General features: G+C 46.8%; 1 protein-coding gene across 2 annotated transcripts; it reads right to left on the bottom strand.

Moving 5' to 3' along the window:
* On the bottom strand, positions 1-25,312 carry clpb (ClpB family mitochondrial disaggregase). 2 transcript variants are annotated; one of them, XM_037462746.2, is made up of 16 exons: positions 24,614-25,312; positions 24,291-24,342; positions 22,038-22,124; positions 16,607-16,710; positions 15,131-15,259; positions 11,100-11,197; positions 10,028-10,142; positions 6,010-6,087; positions 4,109-4,164; positions 3,814-3,858; positions 3,313-3,474; positions 3,036-3,192; positions 2,792-2,865; positions 2,561-2,680; positions 1,360-1,464; positions 1-1,250 (listed from the first exon to the last, which is right to left on the bottom strand). In XM_037462746.2, exons 1-16 carry the CDS (start codon positions 25,083-25,085, stop codon positions 1,053-1,055), a joined length of 2,052 nt encoding a protein of 683 aa, XP_037318643.2. In that variant the 5' UTR covers positions 25,086-25,312; the 3' UTR covers positions 1-1,052. The 2 variants fall into 2 exon arrangements, with proteins under 2 accessions (XP_037318643.2, XP_062417106.1); XM_062561122.1 differs by lacking the exon at positions 6,010-6,087.
* Positions 25,313-27,568: the final 2,256 nt, after the last annotated feature.

Genomic DNA, 27,568 nt, shown 5'->3' with positions numbered 1-27,568 from the left:
TTCCCTTTTTGTTGTGATGACTTTATTTACACGGTGGAGGTTGGGATACATGAATTAACACAATAGCTCAGTTACATCCGGCACCTCGTCAACATGCTTTTTTTTTTTAATAACATTTATGAAACACTAAGCATAATTTCTCGGTGACTTCTATTAGGACCAGACTCTGTTACATCGACATGCATCAACAGAAACTATTCCCAAGGCAGTTTTATTACCCATCATTTAATTGGGCTGCTGCACACGTGCTATTTCTCCACTTGAATAAGCAGGTGTCTAACATTTATCAGTGATGTTCTGCTGGTGAGTGAAATGTGCAGTAACACAGGTAACCATCTGTCAAACTATCTTTGGTCATTAATACTTCCATCTCCTTCACAGCAAAGCGGCTGTTCTTTGTCCAATTTTGGCAGAACATTGTCGATCTTAAACCAAATTTCCTTTTTAAAGTTTTGCTACTCACTAAACATTCTCCTATAAATATCTATTATGATTTATTGCCCATTTCACCTCCAAAGCAACGACAAACCTGCCGTTCATCCTTCCACTTTCAAGATATTCCCTGTTCATTGCCATTAACTTAACATAAGTATCTTTAATAAATATACAATTATGTGTGGCTTGTGGTCACGAGGTCACAGCTACGCTGATCTTACTGATGCAGAGCTTCTGTGTTAACTGATCCGATGGATCCAGCCTCTTTGCTTTCTACAACATGCAACACACTGACTTGACCTACACTCTATAATGAGTCACAGCTGATATGAAAGTCTGTTGTAACATGAACCTTAATGGTCAACTAGGCCGTCTCCATTATGCTGCGTATAGCGGAATGTTGGCATGTAATCACTGCATGTGTGTACTGAAACTGAGGCAGCGATGTGTTTCATCAGAGGAACTTTTATTGATAACATTTCTCAAGAGCCATCCTTCCTCCTGACACCACAATGATGATGATGATATTGTGTGTGTGTGTGTGTGTGTGAGTGAGAGAGAGATGAGTGCACATCCGTACATACACATGCCCATCTGGATAAATCCTCTGTGTGTTCTTAGTGTTCAGGGATGAGCGGTGGACGGATGTCCAGCGTCCTCGACAAGCTGTCCTCACCCACCACCTCGAGGCGCAGACTGGGCGCGCTGCGGTCCTCCTCGTCCTCCGACTGGACGGACAGACGCAGGGTGCAGCCTTTGGGCAGCAGCTCCTGCTCGTACGCCGCCGCCAGCTGGTTGACGACGCGCCGCTCCACCTGACGGATCAATGTCTCCGATTATGTCACGCCGACCTGGACCGGGTCAAGCAAAGCTTCCCCCACTCGCTAGTCGATTTCGAGGCCCTTTGCCACAGCACCTGCGTACCTCATGTTTGATGGAGCGTGCTCCGTAGTGCATGTTGTACCCGCCCGCCAAAAGGTCCAGAACCGGGCGCTCCCACTGCAGATCGATGTCATGGCGCTGCTTGGCCTAACGACGGGGGGGGGGGGAAAGGAAGAGGTTAATCGTGTGTGTTCAAACGGTCTGATGAGGAAACATGCGTGCTGGCGAATAGAGGAGATACCGTCACGCCGCATGTCTGACGGTGCTAATCAACCAGCTCTTAATGCGCTTTAATCAAACACCGGTCAATAGCCTGCGATCAGAGCCGCTCATTACCCGCCCATGTTAACACCCCGTTGCTCCAGAGATAGAACCCCTAATATTACAAATACCATATTTAAGGCAATAATGATGCCACTAAACATTTCATATATTGAACACAAGCGAGTGACAAACAAATGGCTCATAACGATTCTGTGATAATGAGAAGTCTGCTGGGAGCGCCGCCGCCACATTCAGACCGAGACCAGTTATTGTGAGACACGAACGAAAATGAAAGAAAACACAAACAACAACAAATAGGTGCACAAGAACACGCGCACGCACTCGCACGGAGCCATGAGTCAGGTTCCTACGAGCCGCCTGCAGGGTCCAGATGTAATATTATTAATTAAATATTGATGAAGGCTCCAGATGTTAAATAGTGTAATCACATTATAGTGAGTAGTAGTGGCACATAATATTGATCTGCGTGTGTTCCTGGGTGAAGTGGGCGGGGCCTGCAGCCCCACCGGAGGACACCCATGATATAAATATACCACGAGATTATCGCTCCACGCGGCGTCTGGACTAAGAGAGAAAAAAGAAAAACAGGCCAAATGTCCGCTCCCAGCTCAAAACTCACTATCCATCCTCCCCTGACTCCCCCTTCAAAGGACTCGGACTCCGATCAGTCCTATCAATCAGCCCTCAATCATCGGGGCATATGAAAAGACAACAAAATATAGATGTGAGCGTCAATGGAGAGCAAAGCTAGCACCAGCCCATTGATCTGATTCATTGATCCGAGCATGTCCTTGTGTAAAATAGCACTTACCGCCTACACACAGTGGCCAATTAAGGGCATTACTAAGAATGCACATCCAGTGTCCCTCTCTACAACAATTTATTGTAGTTTTTCTTTATGCTATGATGTAACCTTAAAAGATTGTGCGCTGTGGGGGGCGGGAACATTAATACGCACCTTCTTGGCCCAGAAGTTGAGCTCTTTGCTGACCAGCTGAAGGAGCTCCGAGTGGCAGAACGGGAGGAAGTAAACAATTTCATTGATCCGACCCAGAAACTCGTCCCTCCGATAATGAGCCTGGGAGAGGAACCAAAGAATGAACAAAGACAACCGAAGCCTCTCAGGCGGCCTACGGTGCCGTGGAGAAACAAACGAGTTCGGCGGCTTCTTTCCTGCGAGTTTGCGTACCTTCAGGATCGGACGAATCACAGATTCTTTGAACTGTCGGGAGATTTTGACGTCTTCACTTTTCTGCACTTCCTCTGTGGAAAAGCACAACTTCCACATTCATTTCACTACAGTCTGCTTGGAATGTATCATTCAGTAGTGGCTCAGTGTTGAGGGCTGCCGTGCGCCATGTGACTGCCCCTTGAATGCGCATATACGTGTTAGTGAGTGTGTGTGTGCGTGTGTGTGTGTGTGCTTCTCTCACCGAGGTTGTCGGCCAGCTTTCTGCGGCTGACCGCCTCGGCTTCCTCGCGGAGCTGCAGGGCGTGCTGGGCGATCTCGTCGCTGGCGATGTTGGACGTCATGATGAACATGGCGTCTTTGCATTCGATGGTCTTCCCCTTCCCGTCGGTGAGGCGACCCTGAGGGAGGGAGGGAGGGAGGGAGGGAGGGAGAGAGAGCCAGCAGCACAAAGGACAGAATGTCACATTTGCGAATGTCTGATCAAACGGAACCACGGGCGGAGTAGTCGGCACGCACACCTCATCGAAGAGCTGCAGCATGATGGTTAGAACGTCAGGGTGGGCCTTGTCTACTTCGTCGAACAGGACCACAGCGTTGGGACACGCCCTCAACAGCTTGGTCAGCTGACCCCCCTCCTCGTGTCCCACGTATCCCGGCGGGGAGCCAATGAACTTTGCCACCTGAGAGATGAGGGAGAAGCAGAAGTTCAACAATGGAGCCGAAATAGCCTAACACCTAACCTAAAAGGCTGAAATCCTAAATCATTCGAGGTAGTTGATGAGCTACACTTATGCTCACTGATTAAATGTATTCATCGCCATAGCGTCACACACGCAAATACAACATTCATTTGGGCCCATGTGTCCATTATGAGTACATAAACAAAATCAACCCAGTGTATCAGTGCCATCCATCTGCAACGCGCGCTCTGTGGGTGAAACATATTCCACACAGTGTTTGTGATCCAGGCCACTTTGTGACACGCGTGTGTATTTGGAGCGGAGGACGAAGCGTCTCACCTCGTGTTTTTCCTGGAACTCTGACATGTCCATACGGATGAAACCCTGCAATCACACGACGGGTTAACCACAAGCCGCTCAAGTGTGTACCTCTGTGTTGAACACATGCTGCTAATAGTTGCCGTGGAAACCAACACAAATTTAATTATCTGCTCATTTCTTCGCCGCGGCAAGAGCCGCTAAATGAAATGTCTGTGTTTCATATCTATGGGAAGACATTGCTTTTCTACTTTTTGACATCAGTGTATATATGTGTGTGTGTGTGTGTGTTGCTTAACAACATAACATAACATACCTTCTTGATGTCCTTGTGCATATAGCGAGCCACCTGTTTGGCCAACTCGGTCTTTCCTGTGTCGCCCCGCCATCAACAGAACAGAGACGTTGTTTAATTATTGAGTTTAAACCAGAACATCGCCATATATATATATATATATATATATATAAAGTATACATAGAGAAACGTCATTGGTTTTGGGGAATACATCAGTATGAGAGATTTTGGGGAAAAACCAGCTCATTTGTTTCAGACAGGAGGCAGTGCTGGCCTGCAAAGCTTTCAATCATCTCCTGCTCTCCAGAAGCACACATTATGTTTGTAGCTAAAATATTCTGCATATAAATGCTCATATACGATATTGATGTCTTGTGTTTGGAATGCGAATGGGTATGGTGATTGTGTGTGTGTGTGTGTGTGTGTGAGTGTGTGTGGAAGGCTGTGTGTCTTGTTGCTGTGTTTAATATTGATGTCTCATGGCCACTGTTTGTAGCTGAAGGCAACGGAGAATATGAACACCGTCTCTCCTTCATCCATCTCCCTGGCCTGTCATCTCACCATCTCCCTCTTTTTTAGCCATCTATCTGGCCCTTAATATCCCTCCGTCTGCCTCGTTCCTTCGCTCACACACACACACACACACACACACACACACACACACACACACACACACACACACACACACACACACACACACACACACACACACACACACACACACACACACACACACACTACTTTGAGGCTTTTCTCACACTTCCTCCTTTTGAGACTGAGGACTGTCAGTGTGGATCCGTTGTAGCAGCATTCAGACAGGGTCGATTCATCCCCACCGTCCCCGGTGGAGATCTTTAATTGAAACGGCCGAGGTGCTGGTCTGAGATTTGTTCATTCTTAACGCCGTGCGCCACCAGAAGGTTTCCTCCGGTGTTTTAAAGTGCAATGAGCAGTTTTTGACAGCCGGTCGCACCCAGAGCTCGATGAGCTGCAATAAACTACGGATTAGAAAGGAATGTCGCTTTATAAAGCCAATACTGACCAATGAAAATATTATCGGTTTGATTTTGATTGGTTCCGAAATGTACACACACATCTAGCTCTAAACTTCTATGCTTCAATATCTGCTCATACTGCATTTTTAATTTTTACTCTGTATAATCTTAACTGGATCAGACGTGCTGTCATGACCATATCTATGGCGCGTGTGGTGTATTAATTTACGGGTGCTTACTAAACACCAGATACCAGCCCGGTTCACGACCTCAGAATAACCGCCCGCATCACAAACGTCTCCCTGTGATTTCAGATCGTCTGTAGTTTCCCTGGTTGGAAATTGATGGACGATTATCTTTATTATCCCCTGAAGGCAAATTGATTGAGGAACAAGCCAGCCAATCGGAGCCTGTGTGGGCGGGACCAAAGCTGTTCCAGCAGACAGGTTGGGACATCTCAAATGTTTGCAGAGGCCTTTGTTAATAACTTCTCAAACAAACAGCTGGTAACCCGTAGATGCATAACCACTGCCGCCCTTACCAATCCCAAAGTGTTTTTACACACAAAATGGCCTGTTCATTGGACCAGCACAATCATTGATGATTTGCATATGCTACCCATCAACGTTAGCCAGCCAGCCAGCCTTACTGTGCCTTACTCTGTGCATGTGTGCAACGGTCAGAAATGTTGGTTTAAAGACGGTAAATATTGACGCCTTGCGGACAAACTCCTTCACTAACTAATTTGTTGTTTATATTTCCCAGTACGACATGTTCATTTGCTGTCTTGTGTGTTTTCTTTTGGAATCAGCAGACTTGTGGGAGGAAGTGATAAAGGGGATACTTTCACCACACTGAAGAGGTTTTGGGGGGTTTTTTTGCCATTGTTTCCTGACATCATGTTTGAAAGATGAGAGAGTGATTTACCGATTCCCGACGAGCCGAGGAAGAGGAATACGAGAGGATGCTCTTCGTCATACCAGCCATTCTCCTTCCTCCTGATGGCTACGAAGTGCAGAGGCAGATAGGAGGAGAAAGAAAAGCACGACCGTTATTGCAATCATTTGCATGTGTTGACTTTGCCTTTGGACTGAAGTTTCACCCCGTCTGGACCTAGCTGACCCGAGGCCGACTGGTATCCCAGAAACTATGATGAAAGAGCCTCAGAGCAGGGATGAGAAAAGGGTCAAGACATTTGGTGGAGAGGGGGGGACGGGGGGGGGGGGGGGGGAAGAGACAGAAGAGAGAAAACAGAGCAGGAGAGCAAGATGAGAGACCTCCAGAAAGCTACCCACGTTGCCTCTCTTCCCCCCTCAGTCAGTGGGGCCATTAGCCAGCGGTAATTGTGTTAGCCTCCCTGGCGCGGCCATGGCGAAATCAGTTTAGCATGGATCGCAGCCTCACACACACACACACACACACACAGGCCTGCTTAAAGAGGAGTGCCTACCCAACCCTGCCATCACCCCAGCAACCACACTCACACACATACACAAAGACGAGATGATGAGGTGGATCGGAGGGTAGTAAAAGAGTGTATTTGGCCCAGTGGCTTCAGCCACTCGACGAACAAGCAGACAGCAGCACAAACTCACCCAAACCCCCGAGCTGATGAGGAGGCCCGGAGCCAAAAGGGTCACGCCAGCAGGACGAAAGCTAACGGTGGCTTACTGGTTGCTTTCAGCAACAACAACAACAACAGCAAAAAGCTCCGGGTTTGAATCCACTAGCAGGACGTGTGCTCCATCGGTCCAAAGACTTTCCTTTCAGAAGAAGTGGAAACCAGAAGTGGCTCTTATTGGTTCTTTCCGGGTTGGCCGTGAGATGGACGAAGCTGACATAAAAGTTGCAGCAGTTAGCGTTGAAACTATCTCCTCACCACAACTACACGAAATCAAAGCAATGCTAATAAATTCTTGGAGCTGCCGAGTACAGCCAAAAGATTACTGCAATTTTGATGTTGTTGATCAATGAAAAGGTACCATGTTGAGAGCCATGTTGAGGCCATAGATAAATTCAGGCAGAGAAACTTTAATACAAGTCTGCAATTAATGATTCCAAATGTCAATGCTGACCACTCAGAACATGCAGATCGTCATTTCAAGCAGTTGATACATGCAACAAGAATCAGATTTCACATCCCCGGGGTCAAGTTGCCAAAGAGAAATACAGAGGATCCCAAACAGTTCAATTCACGTGAAGCTCAAACACCAGATCTGAGTGTTAAACCGCGTACTAATGGCTGATAATCATACAGAAGCAACGCTTGGCAGGAGAGGACGAGGAGCGGCAGGACGAGGGAGATGACACGGTGCGCGGGGAAAGGGCAGGAAGAGTGAAGATAACGAGAGGAAAGAGGAGGACGTGGAAGGAGATAAAGAGGGGAAAGAGAGAGGGCTGATGGAGATAAGGAGACACAGAAACAAACGAGTGTGTCAGAGATGGACACAGAGATGAATAGTGACAAGAGGGGCTCCAAAGCTCGGCCCGGCTTTATCTACGGCTGTGTGAATGACAGCGTAACCTTCCGTTTGGGTTTTAGCTGATGAGACCAACTTTGACAGAAGGGCACATTGACATTTCTCAGAGGACCCTGACGACGACGACGAGGAAAGAAAGGAGACACAAAACAAATGAAAGCTTTCTCTCTCTCTCTCTCTCTCTCTCACACACGCACACACACACGCACGCGCACACACACACACACGCGCACACACAGCAGTGTGTATTGGGCAGGTCTGGTTGGCTCTAACATGATTACAGAGGGATGATTCTCCTCAATAACTCTTAGCCCTGAGAGCTAAACCTGGATCAATCTAACTTCCTTCCTGTGTGTGTGTGTGTGTGTGTGTGTGTATTTGTGTGTGGTTGTTTATCTTGCTGCAGGCCAGCTGATGGAAACAGTCGTTTTGGAGTCATGACAACACGCCAAATCCCAAATATTAAGAAAACTAAAGGCTAAACAAATAAATAAGAAGTGTTGAATAAAGCAATTAGTTAAGCAATCAATGGTGGATAGATACAAATCAAATTAGAATTTATCAAGAATAAAGGCTGAATATTTGCTAGTTCCTGATTCTTAAATGTGAGGATTTGCTTTAAAAAACAAATATTTAATAAATGTGGTAATTGAGATATTTATATATTTCCTGTCACTTTGGTGGCAATATAGTGAGATCTTACGCTGACATAAGACCAAGGCTTCCTCCCCTGTTGATCATTTACGACTGTACCCTTTACAGAAGAACTCATGAGGAGTAGTAAGTACACATTGTCGCCTGCGTTTACGTAATCTGCTCATGCAAGCACATCAAGCACACGCCTTCCGCCCTTTCCTGGTCCATCTCCTCATCTCTACGTCCTCTCTCTGACTCGGACTCAAGAGGCTCAGGCTCTTTCCGGCTCGGCTCATCTTCACAGTAAACGTGCGCAGCGGATGGCGTGCGTTTTGAAACTACATTTGCAGATGGATGCTCCTGTCAGCCTCTCGGCCCTCTTTCAGGCGTCCCGCGTGCTCGCTTTCTCGCTCTCGGTGTGTGTGTGTGTGTGTGTGCGCCTGTGATATATTCACTGTAATACTTCCCAGGAATCAATAAGCTGTATCACCGTGGCGACGTCTTCTATGGCTTTCAGGACAATTTGCCTTGATAACAACAATCATTCATCACCTTGCCAAAGACTACAAGTCCCACCATTCCCTCCTCCCTCATTGACCCCCAGCAAAACCCACAATGACACTTAACACTCGGGTGGCAGTATTGGGCTTTATGGACATCTACTTTTTTTTTTTCCTGGTGTCTGGAGCCATCAACAACATCTAAGTTGTTCTCCTGTTGGTTATAAACAGCAGTATTTGCTCCCACCAAACCATTACAGATTATAATATCCGTTTCTAGCTTTGGGAGAGAGTTGATTATTTTCACAAATCTGTCCCGAGATCATAAAAATAACACACAGCCTCTTCCTTTGCTGCAGAGACCTTTTTACGCGTACGCACACACACACACACACACACACACACACACACACACACACACACACACACACTCATCCACGGATCAATACATGCCCTCCATGGATGCCTGGTGTAATATCAGCTCTTTACTGTCGGCTGTGTTATTGTGCTCTAACTCATCCACCCTCCTCCATGCGTTACACTCGCTCCCTTCGTCTTTCTCTCAATGCGCAGCGAAGCTTTGTGCTTCTGAGCCACTTTTCTCTTTTTCTGTTCCCCTCGTCTCATTGGTTTTTCTTCTGCGGTCTCAATCTCGTTGCCTTTGGCCTGTCCATCTCCGACTCTTGCGTTTTGGAGGACGGGAGACGGACGAAGGAGGGATGACGGAAAGAAGGAGAAGGCCACAGAGGGGAAGTAGGAGAAGGACGGAAGGGTGGAGGAGAAAGGGTGGGTGTGATTAAGATCGAGGGGTAAAGAGAGAGAGAGAGAGAGATGGAGGAAGACATTGAGGAGAGAAAGGGGATGGGAGACAGAGAGGGGGCAGCAAAAAGGGGGGAGAGAAAAGACGAGGGGAGGGGGGGGGGTCTGTAGTATGTCTCCTCTCTCTGTAATCGTGTTAACTGGCGGCTCCAAGCCTGGCCTCTTCAGCTGCCACACACACACACACACACACACACACACACACACACACACACACACACACACACACACACACACACACACACACACACACACACAGCACCTGTGTATGCCTGACAGACAGCTCATTCATCACAATTAACCAATTACAGCCTCCGCCGGTCCATCTGAACCCGCCTACTGTGGGAGGGAGGGGAGGACCGCGAAAGAGAGGAAGAGGAGGGGAGCGCCAAACAGAAACGTGCCGAAAATCACCGTGGAAACAAGGCTATGTTTATGTATTTGTGTGGCGCATTGTTGTTTATTGCTGCTTCTATAACGTTCTGTTTGTGTCGTCGTGTGTTTGTTTACCTGAGGCCACCGTATTGATGGCCCCCTCCTGTCCGATGATGTGCTCCTTCAGCCTCCTCTCCAGGGGGAACCTCCGCCTCTCCGCCGCCTCCCGCCTCTCCTGCACCTCCTGGAACTAGATGGAGGTAGAGAAGATGCAGGAAAACAGATGAGACGGTCAATAAAACAGAAAGAGAAGGACAAACACAAAACCACAAGACTTTTGTGCGGAACTACTCCTTCTAGAAGCGTTTTTTTGGTCTCTTTTCTCTCCCCACCTTCAATTCCCACCCTCGTTATCACACTACTACTTCTCTGTCTCTGCCTTCATTTCTCTGACACTCTTTTTCTGCTGATTTGATCTCTTTTCCCACCTCTTTCCCCTTATTTCCACGCTTGCTATTCGTTCTCTCTTGCAGCCACCCAATGACTCATTCATCCTCCCCTCCTTGTCCTCTCAGACTCCTGGTTTTCACCGGAGGCAGGCTGTTTATTCTCCCTCTCCATCTTGCTTAGCTCTGGCCCGCTGTCAAGCTGCTAGATAACTACGGGTAACTCAAGTTTTATTTAAGAAAACTGATCCCACCGCTACTACTACAGACCCGTGAAAGAGCTGAGTAGTGAGGAGTCCCTGAACCCGTCATGCAGTGCAATTAAAAACACAACATATTTTATTAATGTACTTTACACAGAATATCAATCATTTGTAATATTTTAGAGATGACCATTTTCCAAAAAAAGATACTCACATACTTTAAGACATTTGAGTGTTATGTCTAGTCTATATATATATATATATATATAACAATAAAATGTGAAGTTGTTACGTATTCTTCAGCATGTTTTTTAACCCCCGTGGACCTCAAGCAGCTTTTATCGCTCCAATACTGAACTGCACCTGTCACTCAGTCAGCAGACTGACACAGACCCCCTGAGGAGAGCGTCTGTGGCAAGTCAATCACACAGATGTCCACTGAGTGAATAGCGCCACGTCTTTCACGCACAGGCCACGACTACGGCCTCCAAACACTCGTTTGGAAACTGATGCTGCGCTCGCTGTGTGCGGTGTGTGTCTGCGTGAGCGCGTCACAACCTTGCCCTCAAACTCCTGCAGCACTTTGCTCGCTTCCCCCTCTTTGGCATAGGACCGAGGCGTGTGTCCCAATCCGTTGGTCTGCAGGGGGTTGGCACCTGTATGCAAGAATGCAAAACACACACACACACACACACACACAAACACACACACGTCAGGCATTAGTAGCTGCAGACAAATATGTTTTTTAAAACTTATAACTTCATGACAAACATATTCTCTTGTTCAGAAAAATGTATCTTTTGAGTGGCAAGCGCTGCAGGAACATGCACACACCACCTCAGCAGGAGGGCCAACGCGTCGATGGGTTGTGTAGAGGTTAGGGTGAGAGGTCACACCGGTTCAGGGGTCACAGAGACTAACTGCAGTGAAGCAGAAACGCGCTGCAATGGCTCTGCAGGGGGGGGTTTCATATCTGCAACGCGTGCCGATGACCCGGACACCGGCACCCCGGACTATTATGCAATCTGTAGACTCCGCAGGTTGCTCCGGGCTGGGGGGCGCGCACACTTCACACACAGCACGACAGGGTCAAACGGAGGAAAGACTTAAACAGACGTTAGTATAAACGAGGAAGGGCTGACGTGACGGTGGGGACGGTTAGCAGCGCCTTCTGCCCTGACCTGCCCCACACGGGCTTCTGCACCAAAGAGTGATGGGTTCCATCGCTCCACGACTCAGGCCTTCTTCAAGGTTTCAAACCTTGAGGCTTTTCTGGCAGTGACCAAAGTGCTTCCATGGCACAAACTATCAAAAACATGCTGGAGAGCATCTTTGTTTTGTGAGCAGAGGTTTTAAAGGCACCGTGGGGGTGCTCTTTGCAGTTTTTCAACATAAAAGAAGTTCAAGAGGCTCTGGTTCCGGAGTATAATAAAATACAGTATTTATACGTCCCATTGTATCCTCTCTGTCTCTCCCTCTCTTTTCCTCTCGATAAATCATTTTAAAGAGCCGGAATGTTCCGGGACGACATTAGTTAAGTTGTCGGAGCAAATGTCAAACATTTGATCATTTGAAAGCCTCCCTGTGTGCTACTTTTTAAGTATTGCGTTTCCCTTTTCTAGAATACCTGGAGTTGGTCCGAAAGTTCAAACCATCCCAAAATATGCTTTCACGCTGGAAGTGAACTGAACCCTGGTTCCTTTTGAGATCAAAAGGAACCAGGGTTATATATATATATATAAATAGTATATAAAGTGGGTCTATAAACAGTATATGAAGATCTCTACTGTATCCTTTCAGCTGATGAGAGGAAAGTGATGCTTAAAACCCCATTAATGGCCTCTACAGTTAATGTTCAGGTTGTTGAATGCAGCTTTTAAAAACCTGATGACCCATCTGAAGTTTTTCGGAGAGCGCAGCAGACAGGAAGAGTGTAACAGAGTTTGCAATCACTACGAGTGCTAGATGATCCCATATAGCACCGGCCGCAGAGACTAATAATCACTGGGGTGATTATCGATAAACCTCCACATTTTGTAACCTGCTCACGAAGCTATTGATCCTGACAACCGCCGCGCCCCCTCTCCACACAGACACACACACACACACACACACAAAGACATGCGGGAGGAAAGCAATAAAGTACCCCCAAACACACACACACACACACATACACACGCAGACACTGGACATAATAAATAGCATCATTTAGGGCTTTAATATCAGACCAACCCTCTGGGCCATAGCACTTTATAACAGGATCAACACTAACAGACACACACACACCCAGCTGAACACTCACGCAGACACACACACACACACACACTCGCATACACTGGATCCCTTCATTAGGAGTGCTTTAGTTATGCCTATTAGGAGTGCCCTCCTCTTTCCTATTTCCACCTCCCTCTCTTTCACTGCAGCTGGTGGGAGAGAGCCCCTGCTGGTCTTTGTGTGTGTGTGTGTGTGTGTGTCCTTGTATCTGCATTGTGTGCGTCTGTGAGCATGTGTGTCTCTTCTGGCCTCCTACCACCTACGGAGCCGTCCATTACTGAGCGCCTGTGGCCACGGAGCCCGACGTGGAGCCTGGGGAGGAGCCAGAGAGCCTCCGCAGGACGGGCGAGGGACTGAGGGGCGAGCGGAGGCCTGAGGGTGGGCCTGGAGACGGTGATGGATGGGGATGTGAGTCTCGGGGCCGGCTAAGGCCAAAAGAGCAAACCCGCGGCTCGTGGAGTTACTTGGACGCACACAAACACAAGGGAAATAACAAAGTGCGGGATGCTCGCACGTCCATGCAGGCCCATAAGCACCGGGCCTGAACACGAAGGGAAGGCGACGCTCAATCAGACGACAAACACACGCACACAAACCAAAATCCACGCAGATGTCACAAAACTGTGACCGTTTATACAATGTTTTTGTTACGTGAAAAGAAAAAGATGAATGATTGGAGGCGACAGATAAACATTAAAGAGAAAACAAAAAAGGTACAAGTTACTCAAACTTGGACAAAAATAATCAAAATACATAAAAAGCGAGTATAAGGGCCTCTAGTTTTCCTCCCATGTGTTGGTGATGGAGAGTGTGTGACGCTGGGATTGTTATTGGCTGTGATGGTGGCGCCAAAACGGCAACGACCCAGTCGGGGCAAGCGAAAGCCCACCGCCTCTTTAATCTGATTGACTTAAAACAAATGTCCCTGCTTTGTGAAATTTCGTACCTTTTTAATTCAAAAGTGCGTCTACGGAACATTTGATTGAGTTAGACCAAGTGATTTGTTTAAGCCTACAGAGTGCTTACTGACGCAGGGGTGAGACGGGCGAGACGGGCAGAGAGCTTTGGATGCACCATCCATCATAAACATAAACAAGACATTAATACTAGCCTGTGTATGCGTGTGTGTGAGAGAGTGTGTTCATAGCGATGGAGGTTTGGGTGTTTGATCCAAGAAAATGTAAAAGATTAAAAACGCGTCAGCCTGAAACGCAACAGCTACAAATGTGCGTGTGCAAACTTAAATATGTCAAAAAGGGTAAAAAAAAATAGCATACCTCAATATTTGTATTAATTAAAAAGAAGAAAAGCGCACACACAGACACAAAGACATGTACATACATAAATACACACTCACAACAACACACACTCACATCCTGTGATTGTGGAGTTACCCCAAGGGCATGTTCTGTGTGGAGGTCACAGTTCAACTAGGAAGAGCTTGTTTAAGAGCTGCTCGCCTGGATACTGGGGGGGGGGGGGGGGTGTTAGGGGGGGTGGGGTGTATTATGCCCTGAGGGTCTATGAGAGAGTGGGTGTGTGTGTGTGTGTGTCCGTGGAGCTGAGTCAACGACAGGTGCGAGTGTAATGGGGGAGAATGGAGAGGGGGTATGAACAAGTGATCAATTTGAGATGAGCTTTGTAATACTGTTTATATTACTCGGGGGGTGGAACCGATGAGATGATGATACATGGAAAGCTGTTTGAAGCTGAAGGCACAACGAGAAACGCTTAGTCTGGACAGCAAAGATTAAAGTAAGGATCCTGGCGTGTGTCACGCAAGGGGTACATAATAAATCACACACTAGAAGGAGTCCTTTTGAGGGGTGTATTAACCGTACAGAATCTTATCCTATGTGAGCAGAACGTCCGACTGGATGGAAAGATCGGAGAAATGCTACGAAAAAAGGGAAAATGGTCGAGGGGAGCTGAATTTGACTCTACTATCCTCTAAAGATGAAAGCGTAAATGTAAAAGAAAGGCTAAACTTTCCACCAAGTACAACTATAACTTGAAAACATAACCCAAACAAGCTAAGTAACTGTCAATCAAATATATATTGAGCACTATCCAGATTGACAACAGATAAAGATATTGAGTTATACCACCGGGACGCTTCCCTTCCGGGGAACCACGTAATCGAGTTCTGTCAGTGTGCTTCAGTGGAGACTGAAACGAGCAGCAAAAGATCCGCCATCAGATTCAACTCCCTTTCATGAGGTCAAACTGCGCTCTATGTTTAGCTATCGCGACCCTCGGGGGGGTGGCGGCGGGGCAGGGGGGGGGGGGGGTGGTTGGTTGTGGTGCAACGTTACCGGCATCCAGCAGCATGCGGACGGTGTCGGGGTCATCGGCCAGCGTGGCGTAGTGGAGGGCTGTGCAGCCGCGGAAGCCGGCTCTGCTGCTGAGCCTGCTGCTGAACTCGTCCTCCCGGGACACGAGGACTGCAGGGGGACACGCGGAGAGACGGGGAAAAAGGATCGCAGTGAGAAGTAGAAAAATATAGAGGCACAAATATGAATCTGATGTGAATCTGCGACCAGTAAACTTGTGATGAATCAGGGAACAACTTTGCCTGGAATTGTTGGTCTTTAAATCCGGAATAGCTTTCTTTAATCCCCTTACAACAGTGAGGACGTTGACAACCCTGCAGACTGCAAAATTGTCTTTCTTGTTACCAGCGTTGCAAGAGTTGTTCATTTCCACAGATTTAAGCTCAACTGTCCGACGTGATAGAAATAATGCGACTAGTGTTTTAGGGCTTACTTTGCTCTGCTCCTTATAATAATAGAGGCAGTCTATCATTCTCTCCTTACTTCTCTTTTTCATAAGCGCACTCATCTCGTGCCACTCCTCGATCATCCATTTTTATTTTTTCCGCCTCCTTCCTCTCCTTCTCGGTATCCATCAATTCTTTTCATCACTTCCTCCCTCCCCGCTCCCTCCATCCCAATAACTTTGTCTCATCCGTTTCCTGACTTCCTCGCCTCTCCCTCCCTCATCATCCCACCCATTTCCTCCAATCCCTCCCTTCAACCATCCACATCTCCTTCCTCCTTCCTCCATCTTTAGCCTCCCCCTCACTCGGTCCGCCGCTACTCGCCAGCTTCTTTCCTTCCCCTCGTTTTCTTTCACTGCCTTCCTCCCTTCATTTTGCCTTCCTTCATCAGTCTTCCCTTCCTCCATCCATCCTGGTCTTTTTCTTCGTGTCTCTCTCTGCAGTGTCTCTCTGTGTGTGTGTGTGTGTGTGTGTGTGTGTGTGTGTGTGTGTGTGTGTGTGTGTGTGTGTGAGAGCGAGCGAGCGAGCGAGAGAGAGACAGAGCGGGATAATCATAGCTAACCCAATAAAGCGTCGCACAGGCCCCCCTAGCCCATCCATCAGCGTGCGTCTGGGAAACGCTTCCCCACGCTACACCGGCCCCACGTGGACCCAAACCTGACAGCCATATAAATGTCTGCAATATACATATCCCATATAAATATGTCTGCAGAAACCCAACACAGGCTGGGGGGTATTGTGTGTGTGTGTGTGTGTGCGTGTGTGTCGCGGCGCGGAAGAAAAACAAATAAAAACACAAACTACTTGTCACAGAACATATAAAACAAATAACACGGCAGAAATGAAACATGTACACATATGCAAATCTTTATGCAAATGATAATGTCTCGTAATATCTGCTTCAACACTTAGGATTCATACGTGTAATATAGTAACGTGCAAAACATGCGCGCGGCGGATGTACACGGAGTCGTAAAGCGCCGCCTCCTCCTCCTCTCCGTCCCTCTTTTACCTTCCAGTGAGTGGATGCCTTTCTCTCGGGAGGTTTCGTAAACGTTGTTGAAGTGATCGCCGGCGTTCGGGTCGGCGCCGGCCTCCAGCAGCACCTTCACCGCGCTATAACATAACAACAAAAGGGCCCACATTTAAAAATACTTATAATATGGAACCTGTAGGAAATAAATGTCCAGGTGCACACTGACCAAGGCTTTCAGCAGTAATGATTTTTTACTTACTCGTATAATCAAGTTAACGAGTCGGCGGTACAGACAAAGTCTTCACAAAACATGTACACTTATGCTGTTGTATCAATATCTGTGCAGCAAATGTTCTGGAGGTCAATTAAGAAACAAATCTTTTAGATGAACTAAAGGTTTGGGGAAATTAGTGAATTAAAAACAAATCTCACATTCATGCAAAAACGTTAATCCAATATTGTCATAAGGAAGCCTTCTTATTTACAACAGGGCCCCGGTATCATCATCATCTCAGTTTGTATTGTGATGTACCTAAATACGTTCATCAGGCGACAGGAAGTAGGTCTGGATTAAACACGGGGGGACAAGGTTCCCACAAAGTTCCTTCCTTCTTCACAGCGTGACAACAAACACGGCCGATGCATATGTAAATATCCATTTACTGCTCCACCTGATTTACTTCCCCCGCTGGTGCTGCCCGTTACGGTGGCTACACTCCAATGGCCGCTTCACCGCGAGGGCAGCCCGCTCAGGGACGCGGAAGGGGCAAGGGTCGGGCCTGTTTCCGGCCTAGGGTGTGGGGGGGGGGGGGGGGGGGTGTCTGTGTGTTTGGAGCGTACCACCCTTCATTGGAGCGTACCGCCTTATAGAACAAACACGAGTACCTCGGCAACAGCAGCCACTGTGACCCGACGGACATTCCGGGTACCGTCTCTCCGCCTACGGGACGCGCTCGCTTTGCATTGACCACCGTGAACGTGTGCAGTGGCTTTGACTTTGAGACGACGCACAAAAAACAAAAAAGGAGAAGAAAAAAAACAAAAAAACTAGCCCAGTGGCTGCCCACTGAGACGGAGAATGTGGGCGATGGCCGAAACGTGAACCCTGCCAGTACGCTGCCGGCCGCCATTAGACCTGTGACTCTGTAATGGGAGGGAGTGATGGATCATCTCCGGCTAAATGGTCATGGCAGGAGGCCTGAGAGGGTTTAAATGGAGCAAAAAGGATAATTCATAGGATTTTGTTTTTAGAGCTAAGCACACTTGATCACGGAAAAGGCTGCAGCTTCTCTATAGGAGCACGCAGTCAATTTGAAGAGGAGGTGCGAAAAAACTTTTTTTTTAAAAGAACAGGACAATCTGTATACAAGCATTAGACAACAGATGGAGGCAATATTAGATATATAAGCATGTATAAATGAATGCAGCTTTTGATCTTTTTCTAGAGATGAATCTGTCATTTTGCAAGAAAAACTACACAATCAAATATTTATCAGAATATAATATCCCAGAGCCCGAGGTGTTGCATCTGAACCCAAAGATACTTAATCTACCATTGCATATGAAAAGAAACCCATCCCATATTCACATTTGAAAATTGGAACCAGCTAAAGTCTGGTATTCTCTTGCGTTAAAACGCTCTGAAAAGATTCTGTTCCTGATTCAAACTTGATCAGACTCTACTGGTATTTTGGGTCGTCGCCTCACGACGAGCGTGTTCCTATGGGAGAGTGAGGCTGAGAACAGCCCGGCCAGGTCTTTGTGTCTGACCTTGCTGTGGGGGAGGAGGGGGGGGGGGGTATAAAGAACAATCGGGGGGGTCCCCCTTTGTTACTGTATCACTGTGGCTGGGGAGGGGGGGGGCGTGACCCACAGAGGGCTCTCCTCTCACCCTTGCAAGCACTTCTACAAACACGTCGGTGCATCCGTCCTCTGAGACACATGCGCGCGCGCACACACACACACGCACACACACACACACACACACACAGGACTGTGTGAAGAAATGAGACAGCCTGAAAAGGGTTAATGGCATCGGAAAGGTAAACACGGAGGGATAAAGACGGGAAGACTGCAGAGAAGAGGAGGAGGAGGAGGAGGAGGAGGAGGAGGAGCGGGTGAAAGGAGGGAAGTGCCGCTAAAAAAAGATGAAAGAGGGAGATTTAATTACACGGGATGGTGCTAAAACTAATGAGCTTTTCAAAAGGCTTGATAGTTTTACTAATCAACTGATGATCGAGTGGCTAACTGTATTTGGGACATTTAGGAGGGGGGTTTGCTTCACTAATTTGAGGCCAAACTGGAGGCACGCCGAGGTTAATTAGGTTAAACTGGCATTGCAGAGGAGGGGGGCTAAAGTTAAGATTTCAGACAGTCTGATAACTACCGTAACGACGTCATTATTCTACTTTCACAGCTCAACGCAGACTAAACATGCGTCAGTGCGAGGAGGCGTTCTGTCTAGCTGCTGACGGAGCATCCTTATCGAACCTTTCCTCAAGAGCTTTCTCCTCTTTCTTGATTTATTTGGTATTTTTAATGGAATCGTAGTCACGCAATGAAGAGGTAACTGTTTCCTTAGTAGCGCCCCCCCCCCCCCCCCCCCTCTTTGAGGTGAACACACGTTAAAGGACGTCGGGGCGGGTTGATCTCGCCCTCCGGCTCGTGGTTTGAGAGCTTGGCCACCAGGTGACTGGTGTCACTACTTTGTTCCCCCCATCCCGCCCCGGAGGGGGAGGCAGGAAACGGACACTTCCGTCTACGACAATAGACACCCGAGCCGAACTGACCATCCATGTCTCTGACCACCTGGTCCAGACGAAGGACCTCAATTGACCCCATCTCACCTGGTGCACACCAGGGGTCAGATAGATGCTGATGCTATGTTCTTTTTTTTGGAGAGGGGGGGGGGGGGGGGGCAGGGATCCCTGCTCTGTTGTTTTACCTGTTGGCTTCTTCCATTATTTCCCCATCTAAGGTTTTAATGTCCTAATGGGGATCGTGGGTCTGAGGACAGAGGTGGTTTGTGATGTTCGTGCCCTTAATGGCCCGGTGTGTCGCTCCTCATTCCTACTGAAGAAAGTCAAAATATGCCGGTGGTCATTAGGTAGACAGTTAGACACACAATTGGATAATTATTTAAAAGTAATAAAAAATGTCAAAGATCACTGGCCTTTCTATAACTTTAATGAAATATTTCACTTTTGCTATTGAGCTTTAAAATAAAACAAAGGGTAGTTAGTGAGTTTATTTCCAGCAGTTCTCATGGAAATTATAACTTTGTAGAAATCTTAAAGCGTGTACACTTGTTGAAACTCATTCTCACTCAAGTATTTCTCCACGTATTTTATCAGCGGAGTTTTGGTGTACTTGTGAGACCCGATGATTAGCTCACCATCACAATCATGATGTATCGTGACCAGATGACGAAAATATTTCACTCTTGGATTTCCACCACCATTCACTCGGGCTAATCCCGGTCCCGAACCCATAATCCCACTCCACACCACTCTCTCTCTCTCTACCTCACAGCTACTCTCTTGACGAGCCACTCCTCCTCTCGTTCCAGCATCCCTCTGCTTTCCCTCACCCCCCCCCCCCCCTCCCCCGCGCAGAGTCACTCGGCCGACAGGTTGGAACGGTCAACAGGCGTTACGCTCGGCTGAGCGCTCATTGTGCACGTGAATGCGGCGAGGGAGGGATAGAGGGAGAGAAAGAGAGATGGAGAAGGGCATTGTGTGTTAAAGAGTGCAAATAGCAGGCCGGGCCCTGCGCCTCCCCGATTTAGCCCCACATCAAAGCTAAGCAAACAAACGTGGCCCAGCCGTCCCTCCCCACCTCGATGTCTCACCCCTTTAATTCTTACACGCACCCCTCTACTCCACTTCCCTCGCACAGCCGCACCTCGACCTCCGAACCCCGGCGGCTGAAGGCCCGCCGGCCGATTCTGCAGTTTCCACCGCGGTGAAGTATTCTTGAAACACCGTTTATACTCCGGGAAAATATGAATACGGTGTGAAGGAGAGGGGGGGGGGCGGGGGGGGTAATTCAACAATAAGATCCGTGCTGACATCGTAGCTACAGGCTCGACCCCGTCCGTGAGTAATGCTCCCTTTGTTTTCACTTAACGGCTGCAAATAAAGTTGTGTGTGACTGAGTAATAGGCAGTTGGCCTGTAAGATATTTGGTATAAACTTCCCTTGTCTGTATGTGTGTGTGTGTGTGTGCGTTCACACATGCACCCTCCGTGTGTGTGTGTTTGTGAGACATGTGTGACGGATGTGTGTGAACCGATGTTCTGTCTTCCCTGCAGCAGTGACGGCTCACTGGGGGGTTGGAGGACGGGATTAAACACAAAGGAGTGTCACTGCCCTGCTGAGTTATAGCACTCATAACACACACACACAGGACAGTACAGTGACACAGACAAACACACACACACACACATAAACAATGAATACACACTCGCAACCAAATTTGTATCCAAAGCTCATTAAACACGTCAGTACGCACGTGCCAACAATCACTCGGCTCACGTCGTGTACTGTAACATCTGCAGTGACATAATCACCGCATATTGTCATATTTGTCCCTGAGAATGTGTAACAGAGAGTGAATATAAAGACAATTATTTCTATTCAAATTGTTTTTTACTATTGATTTCTATAATTGATTTCCAGGTGCCCACTGTCTACAAATCACTTATTTGAGGAGAACATTTAAAACCACGCAAAAGCAGCAGATTCTCACATTTGAGGACCAGGAAGCAGCAAATATTTGGGCTGTTTTTGGTTCATTAATGACATGAACTTAATATCCAAATTGTTGTTACTCCATTAAGCAACTCTTCAATAGTTTCATAGAAAGACGTCCAGCATCAGAGCACATGAATGCAAAATACAGAAAATAAAGAATCTAAACTTATAAGCTCCAATGTAGAAACATTACATCACAATAAGACTTTATTTGGAGCAAAGTGTTGCAATCCAACTTCCAGTTCTGAATGGAAATGGAGCAGATGTTTCTATTTCAGCTGCATTATCAATTCAAACCATCTCAACAACTTGAGTAAGCAGCAACTGTAACCCGGAGGGTTCGAAATAAGCTCATTTTAAGCTATTCTCATATTCAAATTTCACATAACCCTTCTCACAAGCACATGAGGCCCTTAAACAAAAAAAGAAAGAAAGTGACCGCACAGTCCTGAAAAGAGACGCAAAAGCCCTGTAAATTGGATTTGGCCCGGCCTTAACCTCGGCCCCTCTTTCCCTCTGTGTGTGTGTGTGTGTGTGTGCTCTGGGGGCCAGGAGGCTAATTTAATTTGTTGGACAGAGATGGGGGGGACGGGGAAAGACCGTCTGTCGCACTTTGCACTTCTGAAGGCCTACTGTAACAACTTGAGCGGCCAGACGGATGACTTATGCTCCCACACTGACGAACACACACACACACACACACACACACAGACCTGTGCTGTCGGTTCATGGCGGCCACCATGAGAGCGGTCCAACCGAGGCGGTGGCGGTGGTTGGGGTCGACCCCTTCTTTCACCAGCCTGATGGGGAGTAACAGAGGAGAAGTGGCTTTAGATTTACATCAACGTATCATTGAGATTGTGTTTAAACCAAGTGTGTTTTGTGACTACAGTATCTTATACATAATGATGCTGGAATAGAGAACTTTTTTCTGTGCTCAAAAAGGAAAAGAGCACTCAAAAAATGTGTAAACAGGAGACGGTCCAGCTGGTCGTGTGACCGCCCATCAGACCTTGTTAGACACACCAGCATGGATATCTTTGTCCTCATCTGAAGCCACGCACTTGCTCCATGACCAGTTAAGGTGTCTGTGTGTGTGCGCCAGGTGTGTGTTGAGTTTTCTGCCCGAGGCTACGACATCAGGTACTGGTCCATACAGTCCTATAAGTGTGTGTGTGTGTAAGTGATCTGTGCGCTAAGCAGGCAGAGAGTGTGTGTGTTTACAGTCAACACGGTGGCCTCTGTCGGGCCTGCACTCAGCCAGGAGTCTCTCTGGCTCTGTTTTCACTGCCTGCTCTGCACGTGGGAGGTAGGGAGCTCACCAGCAAAGCATCCGACTGCATCTGAACTCAGCCGGTCCTTTCACCAGACGGTTGAGTTAAAGAAGGGACATGGTGTGAGGCTGTATTTAACGCATAAATGGTCAGAATTGGACGGACAGGCATTGTAAATGAGCCCTGCTCCGTGAGGAGGGATGAGGATGGAGTCAAGTAATACAAACAACTATTTCATTTCTACAAACAGAGGGGACACTATGCTTAAAAGCACATTTAAGTCATTTCTGGGGTACGTTTTTGGACTTTGGGATCTGGCAAACATGGCCTTTACATTAAACTTGCTTCCTTCCAATGAGGGAGAGAAACACCACAAGGATATCTGTAAATCCAGCAATGAAATCGGCCCTGAAAACAGGGTTTGTAATGAATCAATTAATGTGGGTTTAGAGTGAGTAGACAACATTTGTTGTCACATGCTGTGATATAACTATTTTAACCGATTACTCTTCAAAATGTTGAAAACAAGCACAGCGTGTGAACAATATCATCTTTGCATTGTTATAAACAAATACATGAACCCTTCTCAGTGGACCCTGCTTCAAACCTAATTTACGGCAAACGGTTATATAACAATTCACCGCGGGTGAAGCGCCTTCATAGAGACCTGTGTGAAAACGAGAGGCCCCGTCCTCTCTGCAGACACACCCCGACACGCTATCGCTTCCACCAACCAAACCACAGCACTTAACACATCTGTGACCTGCCCTCTCACCTACACACCATCTGCCGCACGGCCACAGGTAACCCAAGCCGGCAAGTGGAGACGCACATGGATAAACACATGTACGCTGGCCTCATACCCCACACACAGACTACACTGTACACACACACACTGATTTAACACACATTCACATGGTTATTATACCAAAAGGAAATCCAATCGGATACACTTATCTGTACTGTATGTGACCACAGGTACGACTGTGATGGCCTGTGACCACAGCGTGTTTGCTTCTTTCTGTTTCCATAGTAACTCAGTATTTGTAATGCAATATTACCAGATGAGCAGATGGGATCAGGAAGTACTTTAAGGCCTGTTTTGCTCTTTTGGGGTTTTGCTGTGGTTGATCTCAGAGCATACTGAGAAATATATAATACTCAGTGCAAAGGGGGTGATGAGTTTAAATAAATTAAATAAATTAAGCTAATGCAAAATAAGAAGAGCTGAAAAAGCTTCTAATCAGAGAAAAGAAAACATGCAGACTGTTGGAATGGAGCTCTCAGAGGCCGAGTGATACATCCATCCTGCTTACACACAGACGATCCTCTTCTTCCACCTGGTGGATATGGGTGGGACAACAATATCATATAGAACTATTTTTGTAACTGCTCATGATGGTATCTGCTATACCAACTGGGCGAAGCAGATCTGTGATTTACACATAGCTCTGAACGAAACTAAAGGGTACACGATTAAGCATCATTCAGAAGAAATTATGCAGTCTTTCTGCTAACCAGTCGACAGTACCATTGCACGGCAAAGAACACTTTGGAGAAGGAACCAGACCATTGGCAGCCTCATCATTTTAGTAGTTAATTGTAGACGGACAAAACATTCCTGCCTCAATTCCGTGATGTGTATATGTGAGATTGTGTGTGTGTGTGTGTGTGTGTGTGGGTGTGTAGTACCTGGCCACATCCTGACCGTTATTGGTCCTTGCTGCCTCCAGAAGAGCATCACCTTATTGCAAAACCACATAGAGAAAACATTAAAAAGGAAGATTACGTAGGACCAGAGTACTCATAATTAAGAATTGCCAGAACTATAAAACATATTTTCTTGACTCAATTGACCAATATCATACTTTTGCATTTTTTTTTCAAAAAAGAACTGTCCTATATAATTTTATCATTTGCAGCTCATGTTTCCTATAGACAAAAATTAAACACAAAAAGGTTGATACAATAATATTAACACAAACAACACAACGACTAATCGTCAAAGTTTACACCTTTGTTATCAGGATCTTTCTTCAGGCAGAAGGCCAATGCTGCAGCAGACAGCACCCCGACAGAGGCCGCTCCAGCCCGCCTGGCTCCTCCATCTGTCCCCCGTCCAGCATCATCACCACCACCACCACCGCCGCTCCGCCCGCTCTCCTCCCAGTACTGGTGGTTGTCGCGCCCCCTGTCGGCCAACGCGGCCCACGACCCGCGGCGGTTCTGCAGGTGAGACAGCCACCTAGGGGCGAGGTGGTGGTACTGCACCAACGGCTTCACGCTGGTACCCGCGGACTCGTCGGCCAAAATCCCCCTTCTGGAGACCCGCGAGGTGGACACGATTGGGTTGCGTTGGAGCTCCGCCGGGGTCTCGCGGCTGCCCCGGCACGCGGCGCCGCTCGCGCTGGTCTGGAGCACGCGGCTGCACGGCGACAGGCTGCGCGACCTTCGCGCGATCAGCCGGGTGGGAACGGACGATAACATGGGCGAAGGAGTCACCGAGGAACAAATCAAACGTGGGGTGGAATCCCTCCGTCTGCCAGTTATTACAGGTATAAGATGGGAGCCTTACTTGATTACGGCGTGATAGCTGCTCTATTTCCTCGGTTTCCTGGCAACTGGTTAAAAGCGTAGAGACGACAACAACCGCTTCAACTCATCGTTGCGTAGATGTCACCGGGACGCGCGGGGCATTGTGGGATATGCTGTTTAGCTGGACACTTCTGTGTCAGTCGCTTAGGCAAGATGTGTATCTGTCACGCACTTCCGTGTTCGCTTAAATACAATATATAAACTGTGTTAAGATAAACTGCATTGTGTTTTCTTAAAATCCTTGTCTATAATACCCGCTTGATTTACAGGATGACTTTTCCGATTTTGATTAATTCGTTTCATGCAAAACAGCTGTTTGTTGTTCACTGTGTCAGCACATCTGTGAAGGATTTCTGGTCTTTTCCTACACGCACGGAACTGAGAATAACAGCACACGCAGTGACCTACACTTACTGACACAAGCAGTTGTTTTGTTCGGTGTCCTTTTGATAGTTCGCCACGGCCACCAGATGGCATTGACGTACTGTGCGGCTACACATGGCGTTGCTTGCAAATGGCATCATCTTTATCAAACGCCCTCAGCATGGGACATATTATTGAGAATACCGGAATGGATGAGTTATTCTCGTGTATTTGGGAAAAACCAACACGCAAGTTGTCAATGATTGCTGGAGAGCATGAGATCTACTGAATGAAATATGCACATCTAAGCCCCTTCTTAACCAATGCAAACCCACTTAGCAAAGGTTAGTGGGGTTTTGTTCATTGGGGACTTGCCTTATTGTGTAAAAAACGGAGAATGAAAAGGGAAGTCACTGTTGAAAACCAGACAGACTTGAAATGATGTGTGTTGTTCTGCCATCAGGAAACACTCACACAAGAACCACGCACCTGACAACCAGTTTTTTCCAAATGTTCCTCTAATGGGACGATGAAGGCTAATGGCAGCGATATCCCTTAATTTAGTAGCAGAAATGGGAAGCATTTATTGTTCAGAAATATCATTGTACTAGTGCCTACACATACTTCCATTCGATAAAGTTACCAAAGAAAGTAACTTCATGTGACTGCAATACAGGTCAAGCCAATCTGACATTTAATAATTAGATTTGAATGTTGAGTACCAGTAATAAGATTACTGTGTCTCGCCAGACATGAACATAGAAGACATCATGTTCTGCCATGAATAAGTGGTTGATAGGTGTACAGTAGGGAACAAACTTTTTTATATATATTCACATAAATGAGTGTTTGTAGATTGTAAGAAGATGTTGTTCTTTAGTTTAAATGGGCCTTGAGATGCCATGAGAACACCCACAGATCAAATTGAGTGAAGAGGGCTCTGATGCGTTTACACCTTAAAAGATGAAAAAAGGGTGAGTAATGGGAAAGCACATTGTTGGAAAAAAATGGAGACCGAATGACACAGTGACACAACAAACATGTTGCAATATAAAACAATTGTAAATATGTTTAAACCTTGTTGTACTTTATGAAGTAATGAACAGTTCATCAGGAAGTGTTGCTGTAAAGTAAACACATCCAAATAGGCTACACGTCAGCCAACAGGAGCCAGGCGCGCCCCCGCTGCCCCGTGAACTACCTAGTTAGCAAAGAAAGTGCTCGTTGTGGTGTGATAGCGCGGGTTGCGTTCAAACACTGTCGGCAATATAAAAATGGCAAACAAACAGGTTGACCACACGGGAGTTTATTGCATGTTTGAACTGTAGAAGATAATAAGAATAATAATCTATAAGAATAATATCATACTTGGAAATAATGTGTGAGGGGGACCATTCCGTGTTCCCACACAGCAACTCAGAACATTTCAGACCACACAATTCTTTTGACATGAAAGAAAGCAAAGGTCTATGCTCTTTCACACGATTTTGGGGTCAACATGTCTGTCTTTTTATGACCTTCAAAAAGGAACCAATTGGACACCGTGTCACTGACCTTTTAGTACAGATTGGCTTTCAATTGTTGTGCTACACTTTCAGCAGTTGGCGGGTTTAATCTCTTCTCCAGCTACAATTGTAAGATCTTCCATAGCTTGTACCTCATAATGGTCATTTTATGATTTCTTTCACCACTGCCACATTATTGTCGTCACTGACAACTTATTATGTGACAAAAGAGCTGTCAAAACAAAAATGTTAAGCTAACGTAGGTTTCCAAAATGTTGAAACAGCATTAAGCTAGCATGCTAAAAATGTAGCTTAGCTTATTTTGGTTTCTCCAAAAACTCATTCTGTGGTTTACCATACCTATATTTGATAACAAAAAAAGATGAAGGCTGAATGATTTTTGTGTAACATGATATAATAGCAAGTTAACTTAAATATACCTTTAAGTGTAAGCACTTCCAAATGTTAAGAGAAACAAACACAGACAACAGTGTTATATTAGAGTTA

The sequence above is a fragment of the Pungitius pungitius genome, chromosome 3 (assembly GCF_949316345.1).
Source record: "Pungitius pungitius chromosome 3, fPunPun2.1, whole genome shotgun sequence".
Classification (NCBI taxonomy): domain Eukaryota; kingdom Metazoa; phylum Chordata; class Actinopteri; order Perciformes; family Gasterosteidae; genus Pungitius; species Pungitius pungitius.
This window is presented reverse-complemented; position numbering and strand designations above follow the sequence as displayed.

What these genes read in the sequence shown, in the direction of transcription:
- clpb (XM_037462746.2), bottom strand. Translation starts at nt 25,085, where the DNA reads ATGTTATCGTCCGTTCCCACCCGGCTGATCGCGCGAAGGTCGCGCAGC. An exon ending in AACGGTCAGGATGTGGCCAG is followed by an intron (nt 22,125 to 24,290) that starts GTACTACACACC and finishes ACTCCCCATCAG; the next exon opens with GCTGGTGAAAGAAGGGGTCG. An exon ending in TGATTCGTCCGATCCTGAAG is followed by an intron (nt 2,681 to 2,791) that starts GTACGCAAACTC and finishes TTCCTCTCCCAG; the next exon opens with GCTCATTATCGGAGGGACGA.